The sequence below is a fragment of the Dermacentor andersoni genome, chromosome 4, assembly GCF_023375885.2.
Source record: "Dermacentor andersoni chromosome 4, qqDerAnde1_hic_scaffold, whole genome shotgun sequence".
Lineage (NCBI taxonomy): Eukaryota > Metazoa > Arthropoda > Arachnida > Ixodida > Ixodidae > Dermacentor > Dermacentor andersoni.
The window spans coordinates 7,708,859-7,733,375 of record NC_092817.1 but is presented as its reverse complement, the minus strand read 5'-3'; the positions used below and the strand labels follow the sequence as shown (position 1 = coordinate 7,733,375).

Sequence of the window (24,517 nt, the reverse complement as noted above, 5' to 3'; positions counted from 1 at the left end):
TCAGTGGCCGCCGCATCTGTCTATTGACTGACGCGTGAGACGGGTTTTAAGCTGCATGAGACGGCACCGCAAAATATCTTCCAGGAGCTCCCCTGCTCCAAGCAGACCTTGACGGTGTACACGCTAACAACACTTGCTCCGCCCACTGTGTCTAGCCATCTCGGTGCCCTTCCATTGGGGACGCGGCGCATTGTCCTCCTAACAAAACCAGTCGCCGCCACAGCCGTGGTGGCGCCGATGGGCTGGGGACTGCCTCTGGTCACCCTTTCAAAGCGAGTCGTCACAGCAGACCTGGTGGCGCCTTTCCGTCGGTCCCTTCCTCGAAGATCGCCAGCCCCCGCTGGTCGAACCTAACACAGGATACCCGTCAACGTCAAGAAAGTTTTGGTTCATAGGTAACATGAGCAGAGAATTTGAGGGCAGGGTCGACAACACAGCTTCACCTCCAGAAGCTGTAGTGCCTAGTTTTTTGGCTGCATCCAGGAGGCAATAGGCAGCGAGGAGAAGCGACGGGCCTGGCGCGAACAAGACTGATGGCGTTGAGGTGAGGGCGAGTGGCTGTAGCGAAGGTTCGGAGGTGGGGCAACAGCGGCAGTGGGTTCTAGGCAGGTGGCATAGGGAACAGTAGGTCCAAAGGTGCAGGAATAAGCGGAGGTGTATGGCCGAGGAGGTGGTGGCCATTGGTTGCGGCAGTGACGAGCGATGTGGTTGATGCAACAGCAGTGGAAGCAGATCGGCTTGTCATCAGGGGTACGCCATTTGGACGGGTTGCGATATGTGGCAGAAAAGGAGTGTCGGGGACGAGGAGGGCCGCTAGAGAACGGGGGAACGCTGGGTTGAGTCGTTGAACACAGAGTTCAGACCCATGTTCTCAAATTCCTGTCTGACAAGGGCCTGAATCCTGGCAATTGTGGTTGCTGGCGGGTTGGAAGGTGTCGCGGAGAAGGCTGGCCAACAGGTGGCCTCGAGCTGGCGGCAAACAATACGGGTTAGGTCATCACAGGTGGTCGTCTGATGTGCTCGACCCTCACATGTCGACGTAGCAGCAGTGTTGGGTAGCTGCGTGATGTGGTGTGTGATACGGCGGCTCTTAGCTTGTTCAAGGCGACGGCATTTATTTATCATGGCGCCGATAGGAAAGACGTTGCCAAAAACAAGAAAATTGAAAGCGTCGTCGGCGATGCCTTTTAGCCACCTTATCTGCTTCAGACATAGTATCGTGGGCTTTGTGGCAAAGAGCCAAGACGTCTAGGATGTATCAAACGTATGGCTCTGTAGATGTCTGGACACGAGGCGCAAAAGCCTTTCTCGCGGCAACCTTGCGCCCAAAGGGGTCGCTGAACAGCTCTCGTAGCTTTACTTTGAAACTGTCCCAGCTCGTTATCTCGTCATGCGTTTGGAGTCACACGCGTGGGGTGCCGCCGAGATAAAAGATTACATTAGCAAGCATAATTGTTGGATTCCACCTGTTATTAGCGCTGGTGCATTCCTAGAGCTTGAGCCATTCATCAACGTCCTGTCCCTCCAGGCCACAGAAGAGACCAGGGTCACGATGTTGGGCAACCATGACGATAAGAGCAGTCGGACAAGCTGAAGCCGCTGCAGATGCGGTCTCGTCACCGGGAGGTATGGTGACAAGCTCGATGTACCGACCACTTCGGAGTGCCATGACGAGGACGGGGATCGCTAACCTCCACTAGAATGTTGCACAGACACAGACGAAATACACAGATGAAAGAGGCTATTTACACTGGAGCCAGAAAGCCAGCCCGACACTCGCTCACGCCATAAGCCCAGACACACTTCATCTCTTCCTCGCGGCGGCTTGCCTTTTGAGCATCTCTCGATGAGATTGTAATAATATGAATGTCTGTACTATATAGTGTGGTGTGTAGTGCGTGACACGGTGTGGCAGATGGAGAGAGACAAGAAGCAGACGTGAAAGAATGTGCGTGCAGAGGCGAATTCTGTACTGGATGGACGACAACGTTGAAGAGCATCCAGCACGTGAGCATGCAGCACAAGAAGAAAAAAATAAAAGGAAAAGGCATCCAATCAGAACAAAACACGGAGCTTCCAGGGGCCAATCAGGAAAGGACAAATCGACCAGAGCGGCAGAAAAGCGAGGTGTGCTGGCTGAAGAAGGGAGAGTTTCAAGAAGCAACGCCAAGAGAAGGTCGGCCACCGGACCGGGAGTTCAAGACAGTTGGCAGGTTGCGGACCCGAGGCACCAGGACTTACCCAACCGGGACCTCCTGCCAACCCGTTCCTGGGCTTTGCCACTCTACCCGATCGTGAACTGCTGCTCGAAACCGGCGAGTTTCTGCGCCCGTGGGCAGAACGCCACCACCATCTTCCGCCGCCTGCCTTCCCTCTTCAAACCGGAGCCACCGCACTCTGGTCGCCTGTTCATCCACCGATCCCATCGACATTGTGGTGAGACATTACATTTTTTTCTGTTTTCCAAATCCCCTTTACCAATGAGAAATTTCGCAGCAGCCCCCCTTCAAGTATTTATTGAAGAAAGCTTTCAATCAAGAATTCATTCATGCTGATGTAATTATGCAATGAATTACAGAACTTCATTCAACTTGCTTGAACAATGAATAAAGAAATTAAATGGAAACCATTAGTCGGTTGGACTACACCTTAACGTGCAACATAATTGGTGAATGTATATCCATAATTTATTTCCTTCCATGTCAGTTAATTTCATTGCTCTGAGGAATTTTCTAAATTTTTTTTTGTGCTTGCATTACTATGACCACAGCTAAAGTAATACAAGGCGGCAAATTATTCACTGGTGCCAAAAATCCTTTTTTTTTTTTTGCCACTTGTCGGCAGCAACGCAAGTGGAAAACTGCTTAGCAAGATTTGTATCTAGCAAATACGTGTGCAGTTGGCATCTTCATAACAGAGAGGTGGATCATGCTACACTGAGGCTCAAGGGCTAACTGGACAAACCTAGCCGAGCTAGACAATGGTGGACCAGTGCATGGTACTGGCTCGGGTCAGGCCAGGGAAAAGTGTCCATGCAGTGCTCTACTTTTATGCACTGTTTTCAAGTACTGAAATTTCATCCTTAAAAAATTTCTAGGTATTGCAAGCATACTATGCTCTTCTATATCCATCACAGCTGCCTCTCATTTTCACAACTACCTATGCTTTATAGCTCAAAATAGCTGTAAAAATAAGGTATACTGAAGCATACACTAATGTTTTGTTTATGTGTTCCTGTCGTATGTTGAAAGGCAACGTTTTGGTTGCAAGGTGACTTTCAGTTGTGTTTTGCCTCGGCACCATGACAATGACGTATTGTCAAAAATTCATTCAACAAGAGAGATGGCAGTTGATGCCACAACGTCACGCTTACTTTTTAAGTAGCCGGAACACATTTTTACACAAAATGAATTCGCCCAAGGCGCACGATCACCAGGTCACTACAGATGTTGGTAAAGCACTATTCATTTCACACAACTGTTGCACCTTACTTGCAACTGTTGCATCTTCCTTTCCTTAAATTCCTTTCTTTTTCACACGGAAGGGGTGGTTTGCATAAAATTAAAATATCCGGATACACAAAAATACGGAGCAGTAAAGAAAGGTAAAGCGGCAGATGAGCAATATTGTCGCTCCAACGTAGTGACAAATGAGCTGCTACAAATGCTTCTTAAAAGTCATGCTTTAACGGTACGAGTGGTGCCTGCATTGCGTTTAGAAAAAATTTACGATGCACTACCGAGGTTTTGCTTCATTTATCATGTTATAGGTAAACAGCCGGACTCCGCTGTTATACTCTGCGTCGTCTCAAACTACTGAAAGGCGTCACAACGCATCTACAGCGCGTAAATGTATAAAGCAAGGCTATCAAAAGCTCACCTTAAATGCAAATCGGAGCGCCGAACCTACGCGTCTTGTTGGAAAGACGAAGCGAGTGCTCTTCAAAACGCAATAAACAATGGCCACATATCGATTTATGAATGGAGATCGTTATAAAACGCTTCTGGTTACTGGCGGTGCAAAAAATACAAACTGTTCGAAGAATTTAAACCATTTAAACTGGGACTGAATCTTTCAATGACACAGACGCCCTGCAACAAACTAATAGAATAACTTCCGAGCGCTGAAAACGAGATTAACGCTTACAAAAAAAAAAAAAAAAAAGATTGGCTTTGCTAGTTTCTGTTTCGGTTTCTGTCCTAGGTTTCTGATGCACGAAGCGCCACCTGCTTCCTGCAAAAAGTGCCATGGCAGCTTCCTGTTTACTTTTCGAAGTTGGCGTAACTAACGCAGCTGAGTCTCGAAGCTTTCGGGTGCCGTTATGCATAACGCAATGTCATTGAATAGATGCTGTATTTGTGGAGCCTCTAGAAAGTCCTGCATCGATGCGTGTGTGTCTTTGTATACGCGCCATCTCTGGAGGTAAGCAAACCCTCTCAGCCAGCTTGCGCCGACCTTCGTTGCAAGGGCAATATTTGTAATTTAACTACATGCTTTATCGGTATACAGCTGCATCTGACCGCCGCTTTCTTATAGGCCTGATGAAAAGTGATATTGAAATCACTACATGAGTTCTACCGTAACCGTAATCTCTACCGTAATCTACCGTAATCTTAACCTGCGTTTTCGTTTGCTTCAGTTCTAGTTCGATTTCAAAACAAGATCCCATTTGTTGGTACTCATCGTTCATTATATGCTTAGCATGTTGGCTTCGCCCGATTTGTCCAGAATAATATATATATATATCATCGCCTTATAACAGACACGTCGGTATCGGAGAAGCTCGCAGGTGGGTGTGCCGTTTTCACTGCCTAAAGTACGTATGAACGACGTAGATAATGACATCTAGTGATTCAAAAATAACTTGGAGTAAAGAAATGCTGTGTTGCTGCGAAATTTTAGTAAAAACAAAGCAAAGATACGCCTGAAATGTTTTTCAGTGAAGTATTTGTGCACATACTTGGGGACGTATTCTGAAACGTTCCACTTCGGCGATAGTTTGCCTAGGCAACAATTTCGCCTTCAGGCGCGCGCTGAGATGCTAAGATTGCATAACAAAATACAAATTGCATAGCAAAATACAGTGGTGACTACCAGCTGATGCTTTTTGCGGGAATTACAATATATGTAGCAATCAAAATGCAAGAAAAAGTAGCAACAGAAGAAAACAAATTAAACACTTGTGAGTTTATTCAACCATGCACTTGTGCATACATATGTGCTCACAGGTAGTTCTAGCTTTCTTTTATTGTGTCCGTGTTTTGCTGCACTACCCAGATACCATTCCATGATGACCGACCAACAAGCCCATATTGCCACCCTTGTCGATTTCATTTCTAGTACAACAGGTTTTTTTCAATATGTTCCTCGGGATTCTGGGCATACTGTTGCCCTCATTGCCACGGCTGCCAGCAGCGCGTGTGTCCTAAGGTTCTGTATTCATAACAAGCAGCTTCCACAAGATATAAAATCGTTGTTTACTGGTTTCGCACCATTCGGATGTCGGTCACGGAAAAAGAATTTTGAAGATTGTATGTGCTAAACGACTTCAGCAGGCGTGTCTCCACAGAGATTATCTCAGCGTGCAGATGTTTGATCAGTATGAGCTGTGCGTTGCAAGGAATCTTCTGTGGAGGCACCTGCACTTAGCTGATCAGGTCACCAAGTTCCTTTGACAACCTCAAATAAGACTACTACGGGCTCACGTGAACAAGGATTGACAGAAAGCAACAAGTGATGTCTACGTTTCTGAAGGTTTCATCCTTCCCAACAGTGTGTGCAAAGTTCTTGGCCTCGGTCCAAAATTTGCCCAAGCTACCAGCTGGACTAAACCGGAACTTCCCTGTCCGTCATAAGTAAAGTGTCCAGAAGAGCCCCGCAAGAAGATGGTGTGAGGATGAACTCGGGAGGTTTAGATGCCCTGTTATGATGTAAGCCCCCAACCTTCTAAGTTACCTGTAAAATGTGTAGTCTTACCTGAAGAGTAATTCATTGTGTGTCATACCAGCTGACAAAGAGGGTGGTTTTGCAGTTTTTTCCTTTAAATGTTTCTTGGAAAAAGCCAGTCAAGCAATTTCTGCAGTGTTCAATGAGCGCAAGGATGTACCACTTATGAAAGTAGCAGCAAAACCAAGTGAAATTTACAGAAAGTTGAATCTCGATAAACTAATACCCGTGTCACACGGGCGTTTGGAAGGCCTCCCAACCGATAGTCAGTTGACTCAAATGTCAAGTTCGAGCTGCTACACGGGCGGTTTCGAAAGCCGCCGAGTCAATAGTCTATCGAGTCAACGGAGCACCCTGCAACTCTATCGAAATCTCGATGGCCTTTGAGCAACGGAAGCGGAAACAGCGCGAACATGCCCTCTCGTTCACAGTGTGCTCGTACTCACGGTTAGAAAGAACAAATCAAACCAAATGCTCTAAAAATACTATATATGAGTGTCATTCATTATTCAATAAAGTGTTTTTGCCCCTTGACATGTGCGAACACACACCAAAACGGCAGCCGCATCGAGCGGCGCAAACGTTGCCGCACTTTCGCTACTCAACAACTTAAACACTAAACATATATGTATGGCAATGTATAAACAAACATAAAAGAAATTATAGTATATTTAAATGGTTTCAATGTTGTTTACCTTTTCGTGACATGAAAACGAAAATAAAGATCCACAGCGCCACACAATTTTGCGAGAAACGCCTGAACCACTCAACGGCCTTTCAAAAGTGCCGTGTAGCAGCGCGACAACTCCTTTGAGTCGATAGAGTTGTGGCGTTTCAAAGGCCGTTGACTGGAAGGCCTTCCAAATGTGCCCGTGTGACACAGGTATAAGGAAAAGCTCAGAGATGTAATTTTTAGTAAGTGCACAAGGAGGATGTTCCTTTTCGGGTCATAATTTCCGAAAGGGGTACCTGGCAGAAGCAAGCTGCCCTGTACCTGGTTTCAAAGCTGAATGTTAAAGAGATTGATGACCAGTTTCTTGTAAAAGGTTCTGACGAATCCTTGATTTTGTTAGGTTTCACGGCAAAAAGGGCTTCAAGGCCTTCTCAGCTAAGGTCAAAGAATTATATTATTCTATCCTGCTCAATGACCTTATCCAATGTGTCGAGGATTGTATTGACAAATATGGCGCTGTAAGGTTTTCACAGGAAGCAGGTTGTTTCAGTAGAAGGGTATTTAGAATTATGGTGTTTTTACATGTCGTCAACCTTTGCACAGTGGAACAATAGGCTGAATCTGCAGAAGAAAGGCATTTGCATAGGGTTGTGTCTGGCTCCCGTCTTTAGCAACCTATATTTAGCACAATTAGATAGGCACATATATGACCACCTCACGGGACTAACAGTTTTCCAGCGAGCTTTTAGATTTGTCAACAATCTTTTAGTGTTTCTGGATTTCCCTAGTAATAGTTTTCTAGAAAAATGTCCTGATGTCTAAGATTTCTTGCCAGTGTTTGAGACCTCTTGAAGTGACTTTTGAAGTGCAATACGTTTCAGTTTCTTGACTTTCAGTTCATCTTTACTGATAGTAGGACTTGCTGGGCTTACAGTCCATGAGCTAAGAAACCCCTTCTCCAATTTCATTCAGCCCATTTGAATTTGGTGAAGAGGGGCATAACTAACTAATAGGGATGGCTTTCTGCCCACTACTGTGCATGTGGATGTAGGCCGAAATTCAAAAAATGTTTTATCGTTGCAAAACACGGAGACCGTGTTACACGTGAGATAATCAAAGTGGGAGAAATTCTACGTTTAAAGGATGGTTGCATCAGCACCCCTCTATCGCTCTCACTGACAAGGAGATCAGACACCTCGGGCTATCACCATGTTGAATTTTGTGCGGCTTTGTCGTGGCGTTCTAAGTAGGTTGGTGGGCTATTGTGTGACTGTATAAATAGCGATGCTTTCTGAAAAGAAAATAAACAGTTGGAAGTTCAGCGCTCCGTTCTCTCTTCTATCCCTTCTGGTGGCTTTGCGCTGTTAACCTGACTTTGAAGCATAATTTATCAACAAACCCAATCTTACACCCTTCGTAATTAACGTGTTTCAAAAACGTCCTAATGAAAACCAGTTTCCAGCAACAGGCTGCAAGTCTTAAGGAGGCTGGTTATCCTAACCACGTGTTGGTGTCGGTGGCAGAAAGGCTGCTGAAACAGGAACGTTCGAGACGATGCCTCCGTGCAAATGCAAGAGCTAGCAGCTGTGACCAGGTGAAAACCGCTGTGATTCCGTATATGCACCAGATATCACATAGCCTGAAAAAGATAGGAAGCCAAGGTAACGTGCGGGTGTTTTTTGAGCTCCAAATAAGCTAAGCACCTTGTGTAAAGCCACTAACCCAATAAGGACAAAAAAGCCGGTTTGTGGTAGAATCGCAAAGATGAGTTCATCGGATGCGCTGTAGGAGTGGTCTATCATATTCCACTGTCATGCGGTAGATGCTACATAGCCCAAACCGGAAGATGCATTAATGAGCACTTAAGAGAGCACAGAAATATAGTGTATCAGGTGACGATTTTCTTGCTTTGCATTGCAATACATGTCCATGTCGCCCTCTTCTAAATGACACCGCTGTTATATACAGGGATAAGCATAAGTGTGTAACATTAATAGTATAAACTGGGCAAATCCTCTCGGCCGCTGACCAATGTATCAGCAAACTATCACTATCATTGTCCGTGAGAAAGTTAGATTATTTGCGCATGCCATGAAAGTTGACTGCATTTGCAATGGATCATTTACGTTTCTTGGTGTTTTCTTGTTGTACCTGTTTTAGACAGTGTGGCTCTACTCATGAGCTATATATACAGTCGACTTCCATTAATTTGATCATCTTTCTGGGGTTTTACTTGCCAAAACCAGTTCTGATTATGAGGCATGCCCGTTAATTCGATCCTGACGGGACCATTGAGACTGGTCGAATTAAACAAAAGGCATAAGAAACATTGAAACATGCCATTGCTTCACTTTGCAGTATTTGCCTTTAAAATTAACTTTGGTCGCATTTCAGTTTAGCGCTACACCTGCAACGATCAACAGCTACCAACTCGCCCAGTTTACTATTTTTCTTAATGTTAGCTTCACTGCAATACAGCCGTGTTATGCATAGAACCATACCAAGCAGGGAAAGGTGCCATTGTTGCAAGACAGCACGTGTTCCCTAATTTACGTACATGCACATGTGCAGTCTCCAGTCACAGTATGAGCACCAAGACGCCTAATAGGTGTATAGGCAGGCCTTCAGAGTTTGATATATTCACCCTCTTTTGTTGGCTTTTAACATCTCCTCGGCTTATCGCAGTTTTTTCAACTTACTGCCTTCCTTTTTGCTAGCTTTCCCAAAACACGATTGTTTTCCACTTCTCTGTGCATGGCACATTTACTTAAAGAACATGTACTAGGCTTCATTAATGGTCTCATATACGAGACATGCATGGAAGGTGAAAAAAGGACTCAAATCACCACTGAAACGTAAGAAGCAGCTCTGAATGGCTGCCAGTATGCTTATTAGGTGGCTAGGTGCTCCTACTGTGACAGGAGACTGCATGCCTGTATAATCAAGGAACACGTGCTATGTCCTGTGACAGTGGCCCTTTTCCATTCTTGGTATGCTTCACCACAGTAAGTTGCATATGCTTCAGCGCATAACACAGCTGTATTTGGGCGAATCTGACCAGTGAGGTTCGAATTATCCGACGAAGGCCAATTTTGAGATTGAAATAACAGAAGTTTGGGCTCACAGAAATGTATTTCATTAAATAAAAAACAATCATCAGCAAACAACTTTATTTAAAAGGGGTGACTGACTACTTCTATATCATTAATATATATTAAAAATGACAAGAGGCCAAGCATGCTGCTTTGAGGAACACTGGAAGTAACTGGCACTTCATGGGAAGGGCAATCGCTTATGCTGACGAATTGTTTGTGCTTAGTTAAGTATGCAGAGATTCAGCCAATTAAGTATGGCAGAAGATTTGCGATTTCGAGCTTCTCAATTAGTTTAGAGTGTCAAACAAGCTCAAATGCTTTTCTGTCTGCAATACAGGAATATAACGTCGATCTGGCCAGGTTTATCAAGAATGCTAGTAAATGCTTGCATGTATTAACCCGTGATCCAACTTCCAATAAATCGTTGAAAGTACCAATTGTGTGTGTCTCTTCTCTCGTCTGTCTTGTCTTGTCTGCGCTAAGCACTAAAAAAATGTTGTACCAACAATGTTAAAAGTCCACCCTTGCAATGTAAAGCTTCTTTCTTTTTTCAAAAATACTCCACACTTCTCTGAAATGTGAACATATTTGTTATTCAATAATCAATAGGTCAGTTTCGTCAAATATCCATATTTAATTCTATCCAGAAATATCAGAATATGAAAACCCCTACTACATATGGGCCTTGAGTGGAGCAGTATGGCCTTAAATGTGTGTAACCAATGCTACTTACAGGGAACACAAGAGGCGAGTCTGGGGTCTTATGTGCAAAACCACGACATGATTATGAGACACACCATAGTGGGGGACTCCGGATTAATTTTGACCACCTGGAATTCTTCAATGTGCACTCAATGCATGGTAAACAGGTGTTCTTGCATTTCTTCCCCGTGGAAATGCAGCTGCTGCAGTCGGAATTTGATTCCGCGCCCTTGGGATTAGCAGCACACAATTGCCAAAGGCATTATGGCGGGTTTTGAAACTCGAGAGGTGGAAAAGAAACCGCGGAAAGCTTTAGAAGAGATGTTTTTTAGATTGTTTGACACATGTAATGCCAGTCAAACCAGGCTTCTGGCCAACTGATAAGTTTGTAAATGAGAGTGACTGAAAGGTGATAACATCTGCCGCACCAAGATGACATCAGGAACATGTTCACATTGTCCAAATGATAATTTTTACAGCCTCAATTGAGAAAACAAATCCGTTGGCTGCCTAAAGGCGAGGCATCCTTACTGCGCGACTAGAAATTACTAAGCAAAGCAAAAAAGTACCTGCTGTATATGTCCGCTCAGGAACTGCAGTTCCCTTTGAGAATGGTCACCACATGCACCTGACTTTCTCCCTAAAGATTCCAGTATGTGTAATTATTGACAGAAAGGAAGATTTGATCACTTCTAATTGCGTGTTCTCCAATTGAATACAAGTCAAATGGTCAACAACTATTTGATTTACATTTGACATTTTGAACATTTGCACAGCACAAATATGTACTCCAGCCATACTCGAGAAGAACGCCATCAGTGCAGATTGTGAAACACCTGACGAGTAGGGAAAAAAAAGCTTCGTTTCCAGGGCTCTGAAATTATTTTGAGTTTTGTGCAAGTGCACCGTCAGTAGCACACCTACTGGTGATGATCAAGGGTTCAGCATTTAATATATCTGCTCTTACCAACACTAACAATACGAGATATTCCTCTAACAATTCTTTCCTTCCTCAAATAAACACTAATTGTCAATGTTTACTGCTCTTTTATGGCGATTAAACACTAAATTAAACCACCCCATATTAAAGCCTGCCGCACAACATTAACATTCAAGAGAGATATGAAGAAATATTTACTATCGACACTACTGGCTACAGACTCATTACTATGAACATATATACAAATTTATTTTACCACTTCCAGTGCTTCTGTATTTGCCTAATGTATTGCTTTTATTCTGCATATCCCATTGTCTTTATTTTTTCCTTCCTTATTTTTAGAAATTTTTTGTCGCACAGTATATATTTCACTTGTACTTTGCATATTGTGAGCATATTTTTGTTTCTAATTATCTCGTACATTAACCTTGTGTTCTTTCATATGTGTCATCCCTATGTTTCCATAACGTGCTAATTACTACATTTTTATTTATTTATACGCAGCATCTATTTCATTTGCTTGTATTTGTAAGCACCTTCCTTGTATTTGATTACTTGCTTCATTAACTTCGTGTATTCTGATGTGTATCACTGCTATGTTGCCATAATGTATTAATTACTATATTGTTAAACTACTAATAGGTCCCACTGACAGTTTTTGTAACTTCGGGACCTCCTTCTGTACTAATGATGAATGATGAAATAAAATTTAGGTATTCTGCATTAATTGTGTAATTATTAGGTATTAAACATCACCATTGCTAGATGTCACAGAGGCACCACTCCCGAGGTTTTGAGCCACCTCTAGTAGAACGAACAAGTGATCTTTTTTCATGAAGTGGATTGGCTTCCCACAAGACATCATTAAGAATACACAAAGCAAGCCTCCTCATTAACCCATTAGGGACCGGTTTCTTTTTTTTCTTGCTATGTTGAAATAAATCTAATATATTAATTACCTTTGTACTAATAATTCACTTGCAAAAAATTATTACTCTTGCCTAATTAGATTTTGAAATATAGCCCGTGACCAATGGTCACACTGGGCCCTTACGCTACAGCGAAATACGCGAATTGAAAAACATTTATTTCAAGCTATGAAACATCACAAAAAACATACGTTGCGAATAGTCGAGCACTTATTTAGTGTGATATGGTTTAAATCATGGAATACACATGCGTCGTCATACTTTGTGCATTACTTGTGAACACGAGAGTACCTGTCTGCAGATGACATTGGTTCTACGCCATGAATGGTGCTTACGATCGTTACTACAGAATTACCCATCCAGCGGACAGAAATTATCCCATTGTCGCTCAGCACGAGCTCTTCGTGCCCGCGAGGTTGGCGCTTGACGAATTGTGGTCGAGCGATAGGGCACTCTCTGGGAACACGGTTCTGCTTCACTGTGCCCGGTGCCTTCGTAGCCCTGTGCCTTGAGATGCCTGAGTAGTGGCATGCCTGTGAATAAATTATCCAAATAGAAAAAAAAAGGAAGGTCGTGCATCTCTGCTGCGAGTTCATCCACCACTTGAAGAAGTGGCGCCGCTGCTTTTCCGAAGTTCTTTTCATATTTTTCAGATGTTCTGGGATCCCCTGCTTGCCTTGATATACTTTGAAGTGTACAAGGTATCCGTTCTTGGCATTTAGGCACCATACTTTAAACGCGAAGCGGATAGGCTTTCCGCGTATAAACTCTTTACAGCCATGACGACCATAATACTCAATCATACTTTCCTCATAGCTCATGTGACGCACAGGTTGAAAGTGCTCCAGAAACCTTGCTTTCAATAGTGCCATCAATAGTGCCATCGCATTATCTGTACGAAGCAATTTCTTCGCATAGCTTTGTAGGCCACCGTGTTGCTCATATCCAAGCCGCTGTCCCAGTGGCACTTTTTCCCTGGCAAGCGGTTTTAGCCGGACAAAACGAGCACTCCAAGAAAACCTAATTCTTCTTTGGTAACCTCCGGATCGGGCATATTTAAAAATAACGCATACTTTCTTGTTTGTTCGTCTAGCAGCTCCACGACGGCTTCATCAAAAAAGATTTCGAACAACTCAACAAGTGAAAAGTCCCTGTAAGCAGTAAAGTTTGGGTAGGGAAATATGCCAAGGCTTTTCTGGAGATCACCGTTCGTCCACTTAGAAGCAGTGACCAATTTTGCAGGAATGGCCGCATCAACTACAGCAGAAGAAACCTCTCATGTTCCGTCACCTAGCCCGCCTGGGTCGTCATCGTCCGAGTCGGATCCACCAATGCGGCGTCCTTCAGAGAAAACAGTTTCAGCGCCGGCTCATAGCTGCCGCCCGATTAGATTGTCAATGAGCCCGCCTGAGTCTTTATCGGCCGACTCTTCATCCAAATAGGTGCTAGAGTCTCGCGGTCGATATAAATCACTGACACGTCGTCATCGTCGTCTTTGAGTATCTTCGCTATTTATTCCAACATCAACCTATTCAGACAATAAAATAAGAAGTAACTACTGCGGGAACATGCCAGCAGCCATGCAAGAGATGAGAATGCAGTTTTAAAAAAAATAGGAAGTTAGGTAGCCTAAAGGCCCAGCGTGACCATATGGCAATGCGCAAGATAACACGCTCGTTCATGGATAAATCAAACATTAATCTTTCACAAATGCTCATCGTAGCTCACATATTCAAAGAGCAATATGGAGGTAAGGATATCCGACTATTGCTCAAACAAGTAGTGAAAAAAAAAAAACATTATCCCTTGGAGTGATGCATGGCGACGCTACTCGCACAGCAACACTTATTCCCGCCCTTGCGAGGGGCTCCCACAAAACGACGGGCACCTGCTGCCACTTGGTATCCATAAAGGGAACCCTAATCTGTCTAACGGCACGTCAAACGCGATTTTGGTGCCGTTTTGCTAATCTTAATTAATTGAAATCCACTGTGCAGACTAACGTGACCATGTGGTCACGCTGGTCTTTAATGGGTTAAGCTTATTTTTAGTAGGATATGAAGGCATAGTAATTGATGTACCTGTAAAAGTAAACACACTAATGTAAGACATGTAGATGTTTCTTAAGTCCAGTGGTAGACTTGCCTGAGATAGCAGATTGTCTGCCACTGTTGTCTACATACATACTATCGACTAAAAAAGTTTACGGACCACAGGATCTCAGAAAACGCTAAATATCCGAGCAGCCTTTAAAAGTAGCCAGTAAAACCTTACATCACAATGTTCGCATATACTAGTAGAGGCTGGAAATGGGAATACCAGGCTTCGTTTTGAGGCTGCGGAGATATTCAGCTTTTTGTGAGATCCCTTCATTCGTTAACTTTTCGGGTCGATAGTACATTTGTATGTGTGTGGTAGGGAAGGTATGAATTAGAGAGTTTCTCCAAAAAAGCAGGGCTTTGCTATAGATGTGCCAGGCTGTAGATGTGCAGGCAAAGAACGAAAAAGAATGCAATAATGTTTAACAATAGCACAGTGACAACAGCAACCAAAGCAAACCAGCAGAGGGGTACATGTGGTACAGAAACTTGCACTCTACCTATTGCACTTATAGTCTTGTACTGCAGGTGAGTGCAGAGAGTAAGTTACCGCGACTGCACACTGTACAAAACATAAGCGCTCTATGTAAACTTCGTTTTGAGGCCATCATCACCAAAATAACAAAAAAAAAAAAAGCTGCATCTCTAAGTGACACAGGGACACACTAGGTTCAAGTAAACTGCAAGTAGCCAACACTACTGTCACTGTACAATGTCGTGTCCAATGAGGCAGGGCATAGCCAAGGCCACATAGAATAAAAGTGACATTGGAGAGGAAAGGCTTTAGAAGAGGGTAATTTTTAACCACTTGCAGCTCTTTATATAGCATGGTGACATGAAGCTTTTTTGAGTAACCATTCGAGAAGAGATACTGTGTACGTGTAGGTAACACACAACTAAAATAGTTTCAGGGACCCTTTGGGTGATGAGGTTAACATTTAGTCTTTTTTTCTTTATGCACCGACAAGGTTCTGTTACACATGTACAGTTTTTCCGTGAACATTTTTTTCCCTTATCAATTTGGGTTGTACCTGTTTTTTCACCAATAAACTTCCAGTTGTGAATAGGTACTCGTGTGTGTTCCTTACTTTCCTTGTATGATTTTGTTCTGTTTTCTTTAACTGCAGTCTTTCCTCAGCGGCAATGCTGATGTCATTGTTATTGATTTCTAGTGCTTTAAGCTAATATGGCCAGTCCTACACAATAGAGAAAGAGTGAAATAAAGAAATGCACAAGATATCCATGCTGGGATGTGAAGTGATTGCTTACGATGGGGCAGGGTGGACACCTTGGGGAATGATGGCTGGAACAATGTAATAATTATTTTCTTTTTCACACTTTCTCATTGGTCTCAGCAGCATTCTGCTTACATTATCATCAGCAGGTCTACCAGTAAATGATAAACAAATTCTGACATTATACCAGCTAATAACTGTCTTGCTCAAGATGGACAACTGAGCTATTTCATGATAGGTGTGTTTGAAAACTTGCATCAGTACTGACTGAACGAAATGCTATTTTGCTTCAGCTACCTAGAAAGAACTAGCATTAGTGGGGTTGATCTCTTGATATGTCTTATGGTAAACGAATGGAGGTGCATTTGCCCATTTAGAATGAGAATAGCGGAAATTAATGGGACATTGAAAAGACACTTCAACATTCCGACAGTTGTTACAATTATGAAGGGCATGACAGTTCCCGTAGCATTACTGTTCTGCTTACCATTTAAAGGTTACCAGCTTACTGCTGTGGTTTGGACATTAAACTCTACATTCGACCTCACATTGTGTGTTCTTGTACCTGCCTTGAACCTCATCCTTTCCGTGCATACGAGGTGTGTTGAAAAAGAAACCGAACTTTTGCTATAACAGCTTTGCTGCATATGGTACAACATCTTAAGTGCTGTCCCCTTCAATGTAGTCCCCTCTACTGGCAATGCACTCTTCCCATCTTTTCTTCCATTTTTGGAAAGCCTCCTGGAATGCAATTTCTGGAATGGCATGCAGGTCTGTTCTCGCATTGTCCTGGATCTCCTTTACGATTTGGAAAGGGTCTAGGTCCGGAGAATATGGTGGGTGGGGCACAAAAGGAGTGTGGTGTTTCGCTAAGTAGCTGCGAACAAGGAGCGACATGTGAGCCAGGGCATTGTCATGATGCAACGTTCAAGCCTGATTTTCCCACAATTCAGGCCTCTTACTGCACACAGAATCTCTCAAACATGCTAGGGTTCCCTGGCAAACTTCTTTGTTTACCACCTAACCATGTGGCACAAATTCCTGATGGGCAATGCCTTTGCAGTCAAAAAACACAACCAACATCACCTTCATTTTTGACCGACTCATGCGTGCTTTTTTTGGATGAGGAGAACCTTTGGCCACCCACTGCGACAACTGCACTTTCGTTTCAACATTGTAGGCATAAGCCCATGTCTCATCGCCTCTTATGATGTTCTTAAGAAAGTTTTCATCGTCATTGGCAGCGGCAAGCATTTCCTGGCTGATTTCAACATGGGTCTGCTTCTGTGCACCAGACAACAAACGTGGCACAAATTTTGCACTGACACTACGCATCCCAAGTTTGTCACTCAAAATTTCATGACATGATCCTATGCTGATACCCACTTCATCAGCGACTTCTCGAACAGTCAAACAACCATTTCCATGAATCACAGTTCGAACTCTCTCGATGTGGTCATCATCTGTGGATGTGGAAGGTTGTCCAGGCTTGGGATCGTCACCGACCAACATTCTTCCCTCTTCAAAACGCTTGAACCAATCATAGCACTGCGTGCGACTCATATAGTCCTCCCCGTATGCTTGGCTAAGCAACTGAAATGTCTCTGTAAAAGTTTTCCCAAGTTTGTAGCAGAACTTCACACACGCACTGTTCTTCCAATTCCTTCATTGTCACTTTGGCACCAATCCGAAGAGCAGCTTGTTCACGTGCTCACTTCAGCGGCCGTAGCTCGCCAACTAACGGTCAGAGCGAAATGCGGCAAATGGCAGTTTGTTGTCTAAACCTGCCGCTACATGCGCTCAGTAGCCGCAGCGCACTCCCTCTGCTGATTGGCATGCTATTTCAAAAGTTCGGTTTCTTTTTGAACCCACCTCGTATATATTACTGCACACACACACGAAAACCTTGGGTCATAAGTGAGCACTGTGTCTGTCCCCTTTCCTTTTCCAATCAGTTGACTCTGTTTTCGTTCTAAATACCTTCTAGGAACTAGGCCATCAAGACACTGTCTTGCAAGTGCCCTATATTATCTGTGTTGTACAGTCCAGTTTGTCAGTCCACCTAAATTTAGCATTGTTTATAAATTCTGCTTAAGTGCTTCAAGATTTTATGTATTTTATTCTGTGCACTTCTACAGGTCAACACCACCACATATTTCATGTAAGTAAAAGTTACTATGCAGAAAATGCTCGTTTTATTTGAAGACCAAGCAGTTTAAGTGATAATGCATGTCCTGACTAGGTAAAGTTAGTGAAAAGTGACCAAACATATTTTTCAAAGAAAGGCTATGTATACGTACTACAGGCAATACAAACCTCTATTTGCATGCCGCTGCTATAGGTCCCATGACCAGTGTGACTTGCTTTCTGTAAGCAGTACAGGCTGTACAGAGCTGTCGCTGTACAGAGCTGTCAAGTCAGCTAGTCTTTAGTCTATCTAGCTTGCTTTCCTGGTGCTTTCATGTATACAAACCAGAAGGCCACCTTCTACAGTATTATGCTGAAGATTATGAACGGTTGTCTGACACTGTGCCTTGCAATGTTCACAGGCATTCTGCTTACCAGGAGACATCATTTGTGTTGGCAACAGTAGGTGCGAGGTAAATAAAAAATAAAGTACACATTAATTTAAAAGCCTTCATCTTCACTACATTGTGCAACATGAGGATGCCTTTCCAAAGGAATGTAGCCAGTGCCATCTGCAAGCACATTGCTCACCAGCTGCAGTGGCTTCATATCGACACAGGTGACACGCAACGACATCATTGTGCTTGAAGTGAGGTGCATGTAAGACACCACAATCCAATAAAACTGCTCATCTTTTATACATGTACTGCGTTTTTGCTTCCACTTTGAGGTTGACATGATGAGCCTGAATGCCATCAGCCATCCCATACAAAAACTGTCCCAACTTTCATTCAAATGACTCAACCTAACTGTGATAGGCTAGCAATTTTCTTGCTTGGATATGCTGTTCAGTTTGTGCATGTTATAGTGCAGGCACACCTCCAATTGAGTTAAGCATTGTGAAAATCAAGTACACTACATTGCCTACTTAAGCACATGAACATTTAAGTAACAAAATCTTTTTCTGCTCATGCAGTGACCTACAGCTACAAAGGAAGACACAAAGACAGTGCAGACGTGTAGGTAATATCAAGCTTTGATGCAGACATAGTAAGCTGTGGTGAGGAATGAAGTGTAATCTGTGTTTCCACTTCTGCATGAATTTTGTGGAAGTGCTGGAGGGTCGAGGTTTTATACAGCTACTAATTTATGTATGTGGTCTAATAAACCATTGCAAAGTGAATGTGTGGCATCAGCAACAGATAGCCAGGCACTATCACAAAAAGAAGCAAAATAATGCTGGGGAGTGGTCGAAAGCTGCAGGTCTGGAGGAGAGAGACAAAAGGACAAGACTGCATCGATCAATTGGACATGACTGAAGGCATGCACGGTATGTCGAGCAAGAAGCAGACAGAAGGAGTATTAACGAAACGCATGAAGGAGAAGTCTGACAGTGTGTGAAGGCAAGAGCATCACATAAAAAGAAAAATTTGAAGAAAGTAGCAAATGAATGGGGAGATCAGATGCCAAGGAGCAAGCATTTTCCGCTAGAAATCTTTTTGCTGTTGTGCCTTAGCCCTGGTGCTGTAAATGGAAGGTGGAAGAAACAAGTACAGTACAAGTTGAAAAAGTGTTGTGGCAAGCGTGAGCGGCATTACATCGGTGCCTCATCAAAATGATTGAATTTGCAGTGCTCATCTGCACTCAACAAAGTGTGGTAACCTGTGCTGCTGGAAGTGTGTGAACTATCTCGAGATTAAATGTACAATCAGCCAGCTCTTCCAGATTCAGAAAATACTTAAGACCAGAGGAAAATTTCAAAAATTACAAGACGGCAACCTGATTTGATAAATCATATTTTGGATGTTTCCAGTAGAAGCACTTGCACCAACGGAAACTAAGCTGCATTAAAGGTTGGATTTCAAAAAGTGCATCAACACTACACCAACGATAAATGCAATTCCACTACATGGATGACTTGCCTTGTATGAAAACATTGTTTTCACCTTTTGCTCTCCTGTTCGCCACATAAGCATTGCAGATTAAACGAAGTCTCACTGTATCGTGCGATGCGTTTGTCACTGGCTGACCACAAATGAATCGCTGTCAATGTCGTGTAATGAGCATTAAAAATTTCTCTTCAGCTCCTACTTTGTGACTGATGAGCCGGCTGTGCTTATATAGGTGCGGATCCACCTCCAGAGGGTCATCACTGAATTGCATTTTTTTTTACTGACTGCACATGTTACCAGGCTTTTTATCAATGTTTTAAATCACCCACACAGGCGTACGTTATCCTCTTCATTTAGTACAGAAGGTTAAACATCGACAAAATGATGCAGCTCAAATAGCTTGAACGTGTATGCGTTTTCTATCCGCAGTGACAGACAACATGGCTCGAGCGTTGCATAATGCCGTTTGCCTAAAGCCAGCTTCGCTGCAGGGCACCAGTGTCGTGCAAAGAAGCATGCGCATTGTATTGCGGCAAAGTATACCAATAGTGGAAAGCGGCCACTGTGATATACGTGCCCACTTGCCGTCACGTCTCCTGTCGCAGTACAAGCACGGAGACGCCGAACAAGTGTACTGGCAGGCATTCAGAGCTATTTCGCATGCGGTTGTAGCGACCTGAGCCCTTGTTTCGCCCACATAGAGCGCCCCTTATATGAGCTAGACATTGTAACAGCCGGGATTATTAACTCTCTAATATCAGTGTTACTGTACAGCTTTCACAAAGGTCTACTGCTATGAACTTTCATGACGACCATTTTTATTTAGCATACATTTCTTCCGTATTCATCCGCAGGGGTAGTGTTTTCCAGTGTGGCTGTACAGCTCTCACAACGAACTACGGCTCAGATTGCATGGCGACGCAAGTTTTAGTACTTACACATACAGAGTACAAGATTTCCATTCCCACGAACCTCCAAGTGTGCTGTATTCTCAGTTACATTAAGAACTAATGCATCGGCACGGCAGTTAATTTATAAACTGTTTCCGTTCCCGCGATTCCCCTGATGTGTGTGGTATGCTGACCTTGATCAACGACACTAATGAACAATGCATCGGCACGACGTAATGCTTTGCCACTAAAGTCATCCGAGAAGACACCTCACTTCCAAACGTATCCCCTTGCGACTATAAAATTTAATATGCTACCGCCTTAACAAAATAGCAACAAACTCACCTCGGACGCGGCTTTTTCGCCTTGCCGGCCACGCATCCTGTCGATTCTGTGCTGCAAGCTCGGCTAGGGACAAACGGAGCAAACGGTTTTCTTCCCCATAGTACCTAAATGACGAGAAATTTTGAGCACCTAAAGTCCCCACATTTCTCCCTCGCAACGACTGCTCCTCGCGCGTGCGCAGAAAGAGCGGTGAAATCCAATTTCGATGTGCTCGTTTTTTGTACGACAAATAGACTGTTGCTACTGGTCAATGTGGCCAGCGCAATTACTATTGAAAGGGCTGAAAACAGGTACAGGTAACCTTATGCTTTGTCATCTAAAAACGCATACCTGATGGCTTTATGAAGATGGTGCGTCCGTATTAAGTTTACAGAAAGCGATCGCTAAGTCAGTGACTTATGTAAATCGCGATGTACGCATTCATGCAATAAAGAATGACGCGAATTTCGGTTTCGAATCTGTTTTTTTTTTTTGGAAGCGTCGTAGTTTCGTACAGTTTAGGTTTGACCCATAGTGAGAAACTCTATGGGCCCTATGGGTCATAGAGTTTCCCATAGAGAAACTCTATGGAGTTTCCTACAAAATTACTAGAGGGAACTCTGGCGCTGCAGTCGTTGTACCACCATGGGAATGATGGGAAGTACATGGATTTGTCTGATCTTCGTGCTTGTGGATTCAGACGTTCTTGTGGCTTTGTATATTACGCTACATAAATATTATTGTCGTATATTTCGGCACAATCTATATTCTTCGAAGTGCAGAAGACGCTGGGAACGCGTACAGTTTCTATTAATTGCAACGATTGAGCTTGTCCAGGTGGCCGAATCGAAACACGCCAAGCGTCTCAAGGCACTGGCATGCCCGCGATAAATTCATAAGGGCGTTTCATTCGCTTGTCGATACGTGCGTCCGTGGCTTAATGGTTTCAATATCAGGCTAGAGTCCCTGTGTTCGAATCCTGCCGTCGGGCAATTTTAATGATGCTTATTTAATTATTTATTCCGCAAGATACTGTTGAAAATGATGAGTTAACAAAGTCACAATGCCGTTTGAAGCCAAAAGGACGAAGCTTTAGCAAATCCATGTACTTCCCATAATTCCCATGCTGGGACAACCGCTCCCATTGCAGCTCCCGTAGACACTAGCGCCAGAGTTCCCTCTAGTAATTCTTGTAGGAAACTCTATGCTATGGGTCATAGAGTTTCCTACAAGAATGACTAGAGGGAACTCTGGCGCTAGTGTCTACGGGAGCTGCAATGGGAGCGGTTGTCTTAGCATGGGAATTATGGGAAGTGCATGGATTTGCCTAAACTTCGTCCTTTTGGCTTCAAACGGCATTGTGACTTTGTTAACTCGTCATTTTCAACAGTATATTGCGGAATAAATAATTAAATAAACATAAATAAACATCATTAAAATTGCCCGACGGCAGGATTCGAACACAGGGACTCTAGCACAGAGGCCTGATATTGAAACCATTAAGCCACGGACAACGTATCGACAAGCGAATGAAACGCCCTTATGAATTTATCGCGGGCATGCCAGTGCCTTCAGAGGCTTGGCGCGTTTCGATTTGGCCACCTGGACAAGCTCAATCGTTGCAATTAATAGAAACTGTACGCGTTCCTGGCGTCTTCTGCACTTCGAAGAATATAGATTGCGCCGAAATATACGACAATAATATTTATATAGCGTAATATACAAAGCCACAAGAACGTCTGAATCCACAAGCACGAAGATCAGACAAATCCATGTACTTCCCATCATTCCCATGGTAGGACAACGACTGCAGCGCCAGAGTTCCCTCTAGTAATATTGTAGGAAACTCTATGCTATGGGTAGCTTGTGCTCTAGAGCACGACCTACTGGAACTCCAGACCTGCACAGATATCCGGCTTCTATGGGAGCAGCTTGCGCCCACTTTCGTTCAACCGACGGCCGTAGGTGGCGCTTTCATAACCTGTTCGTCTGCTACGCGGTGGGCGGCTGTGCGGCGTTGTAATTAGTACGGCAGCTGTTGTGTTGTGACGAACTGCTTCTCTAGTTGATGACAGTGATGTCACAAGGCTTTGATCGGTCACTTGGCTCCAAAAGTTGACTGCCCGAACCTAAAAAATGTCGGAGCGTGTAGTCCGCTGCTCTCTAATAGCGTTAAAATAGCCGCTCCTATATTGCCTTTTTCAAGTAGATTATTATAAATCACATTGTGTATAGAGTTCGCAACGTACACAACAGTTTCATTGTACACGTTGTAATATTCGCGACTGCGCTCTTTAGAAACTTGAAGCCACCGTAACGTTCGACGACAGAACGATTACCACTCATTTTAGCTCTTAAAAGTTGTCCGTCAATGCGTCGCGAGTTCAAAAAGTGAATTACGCACACAGCTTCACTGCATACGTATCTTAAGCAGCACCGTAATGCTGCCGCCGTACCACGCAGAAAAGCTAGCTTTACCGTTTGAAAAGAGTTCCGTGACACGATTTTTAAGGCCTGCAGTGCAGCACGTTTTAAAGCACTGGGATCGCTTAATTTTTTGCAAGCTTTCTACTGAGCTAGACATCCAACGATATTAAAAACAAGATATGCTCACCTTCCCTTGAAACAGAATCGATCAGCCTATTGCACATATCGGGCGGAGGACTTACTCGTGAATACTTTTACTATACTTTTACCAGATCATCTTCATTTCACAACGGCACACAGCAGTAAATCCTAATGTCATCTACGACATTAGGCTGTCTGTAATCAGCTAAAGAAAGCTAGATTATCCTATGAATCTTAAACAATTTTTCCAGTCTCTTAAGGAGGCTAGGAAAGGGAAATTTATGCCGTCGATCTAGCGTTGCAGCGGCCACCTATGCCCGTTGTTGACATTTCTTGCACCGCTCATCCTCTCATAGTTTCACTATTCAAACGCAAAGCATTCGCATATATGTCTTCTTTTGTATATTTGTGAATTTATTCATTTAGCGCCAATACAAGCGCTTTGTGCCTGCCGAAATGGCAAGACAAGCGCTGAACAGATCGCAGAAGCAGACGACAGCGAACAGATTATAACTAGCGCCACTCTGCTCGTACGTCCTTTCCCTAGCGGCGAAAGGGGCGAACTAGACCACGCGTGCTGGAGGAAGGAGATCTGTGCAGGTCTGGAGTTCAGTAGGTCGTGCTCTAGAGTCAGTATAGTAACTCTATGGCCGACAGCATGGCCGACAGGAAATGCTATCACGCTGATAACGCGCATGCCGTTCGTTACTGGAAAGTACCGGGCTCGCAGCGTTAAAGAAAGGAAACACATCAAGGCAGATGACGATTATCGTTGTGTGGCAGAAGGGGCACTCCAAAGGGTGTAAACTGTTCTTAGAGTGTAATGCCTTGTATCGGCATAAAAATGCGTAATTTGCGAAGTTACGCCATTTAATCGTTATAATAGGGCAAATGTAGATTATTGGTAGCTTTGTAAGTAATTAGAAACAATTTAAAATAATAAAAATTGATCAAACAGAACACCCATAGGGATACATAGGGCGCCATAGAAATGCATGGGGAAGATTATAGTAGGGGTAGGCCAAATGGGTGGGGGGAGCAGGTCAACTTGAAATTTGCAGGTGGGACAACTTGAAATTTAGGGGTTGGGCCACTCC

The 24,517-nt window shown here is 43.6% G+C and overlaps 1 protein-coding gene across 3 annotated transcripts in view; it reads left to right on the top strand.

Annotated features, from left to right (window-relative positions):
* Positions 1 to 20,656, top strand: part of LOC126535577 (uncharacterized) — a 33,254-nt gene extending 12,598 nt beyond the window's left edge. For 2 of the 3 annotated variants that reach the window (XM_072287732.1, XM_072287731.1), the window contains exons 5-6: positions 17,758 to 17,780; positions 18,169 to 20,656. In XM_072287732.1, the coding sequence (XP_072143833.1) occupies positions 17,758 to 17,780; positions 18,169 to 18,223 (78 nt within the window). In that variant the 3' untranslated portion in view covers positions 18,224 to 20,656. Of the gene's footprint in view, positions 1 to 1,528; positions 2,236 to 17,757; positions 17,781 to 18,168 lie in introns of those variants that run through there. The other variant, XR_011893774.1, reaches the window with a different exon arrangement.
* The last annotated feature ends 3,861 nt before the right edge of the window (positions 20,657 to 24,517 follow it).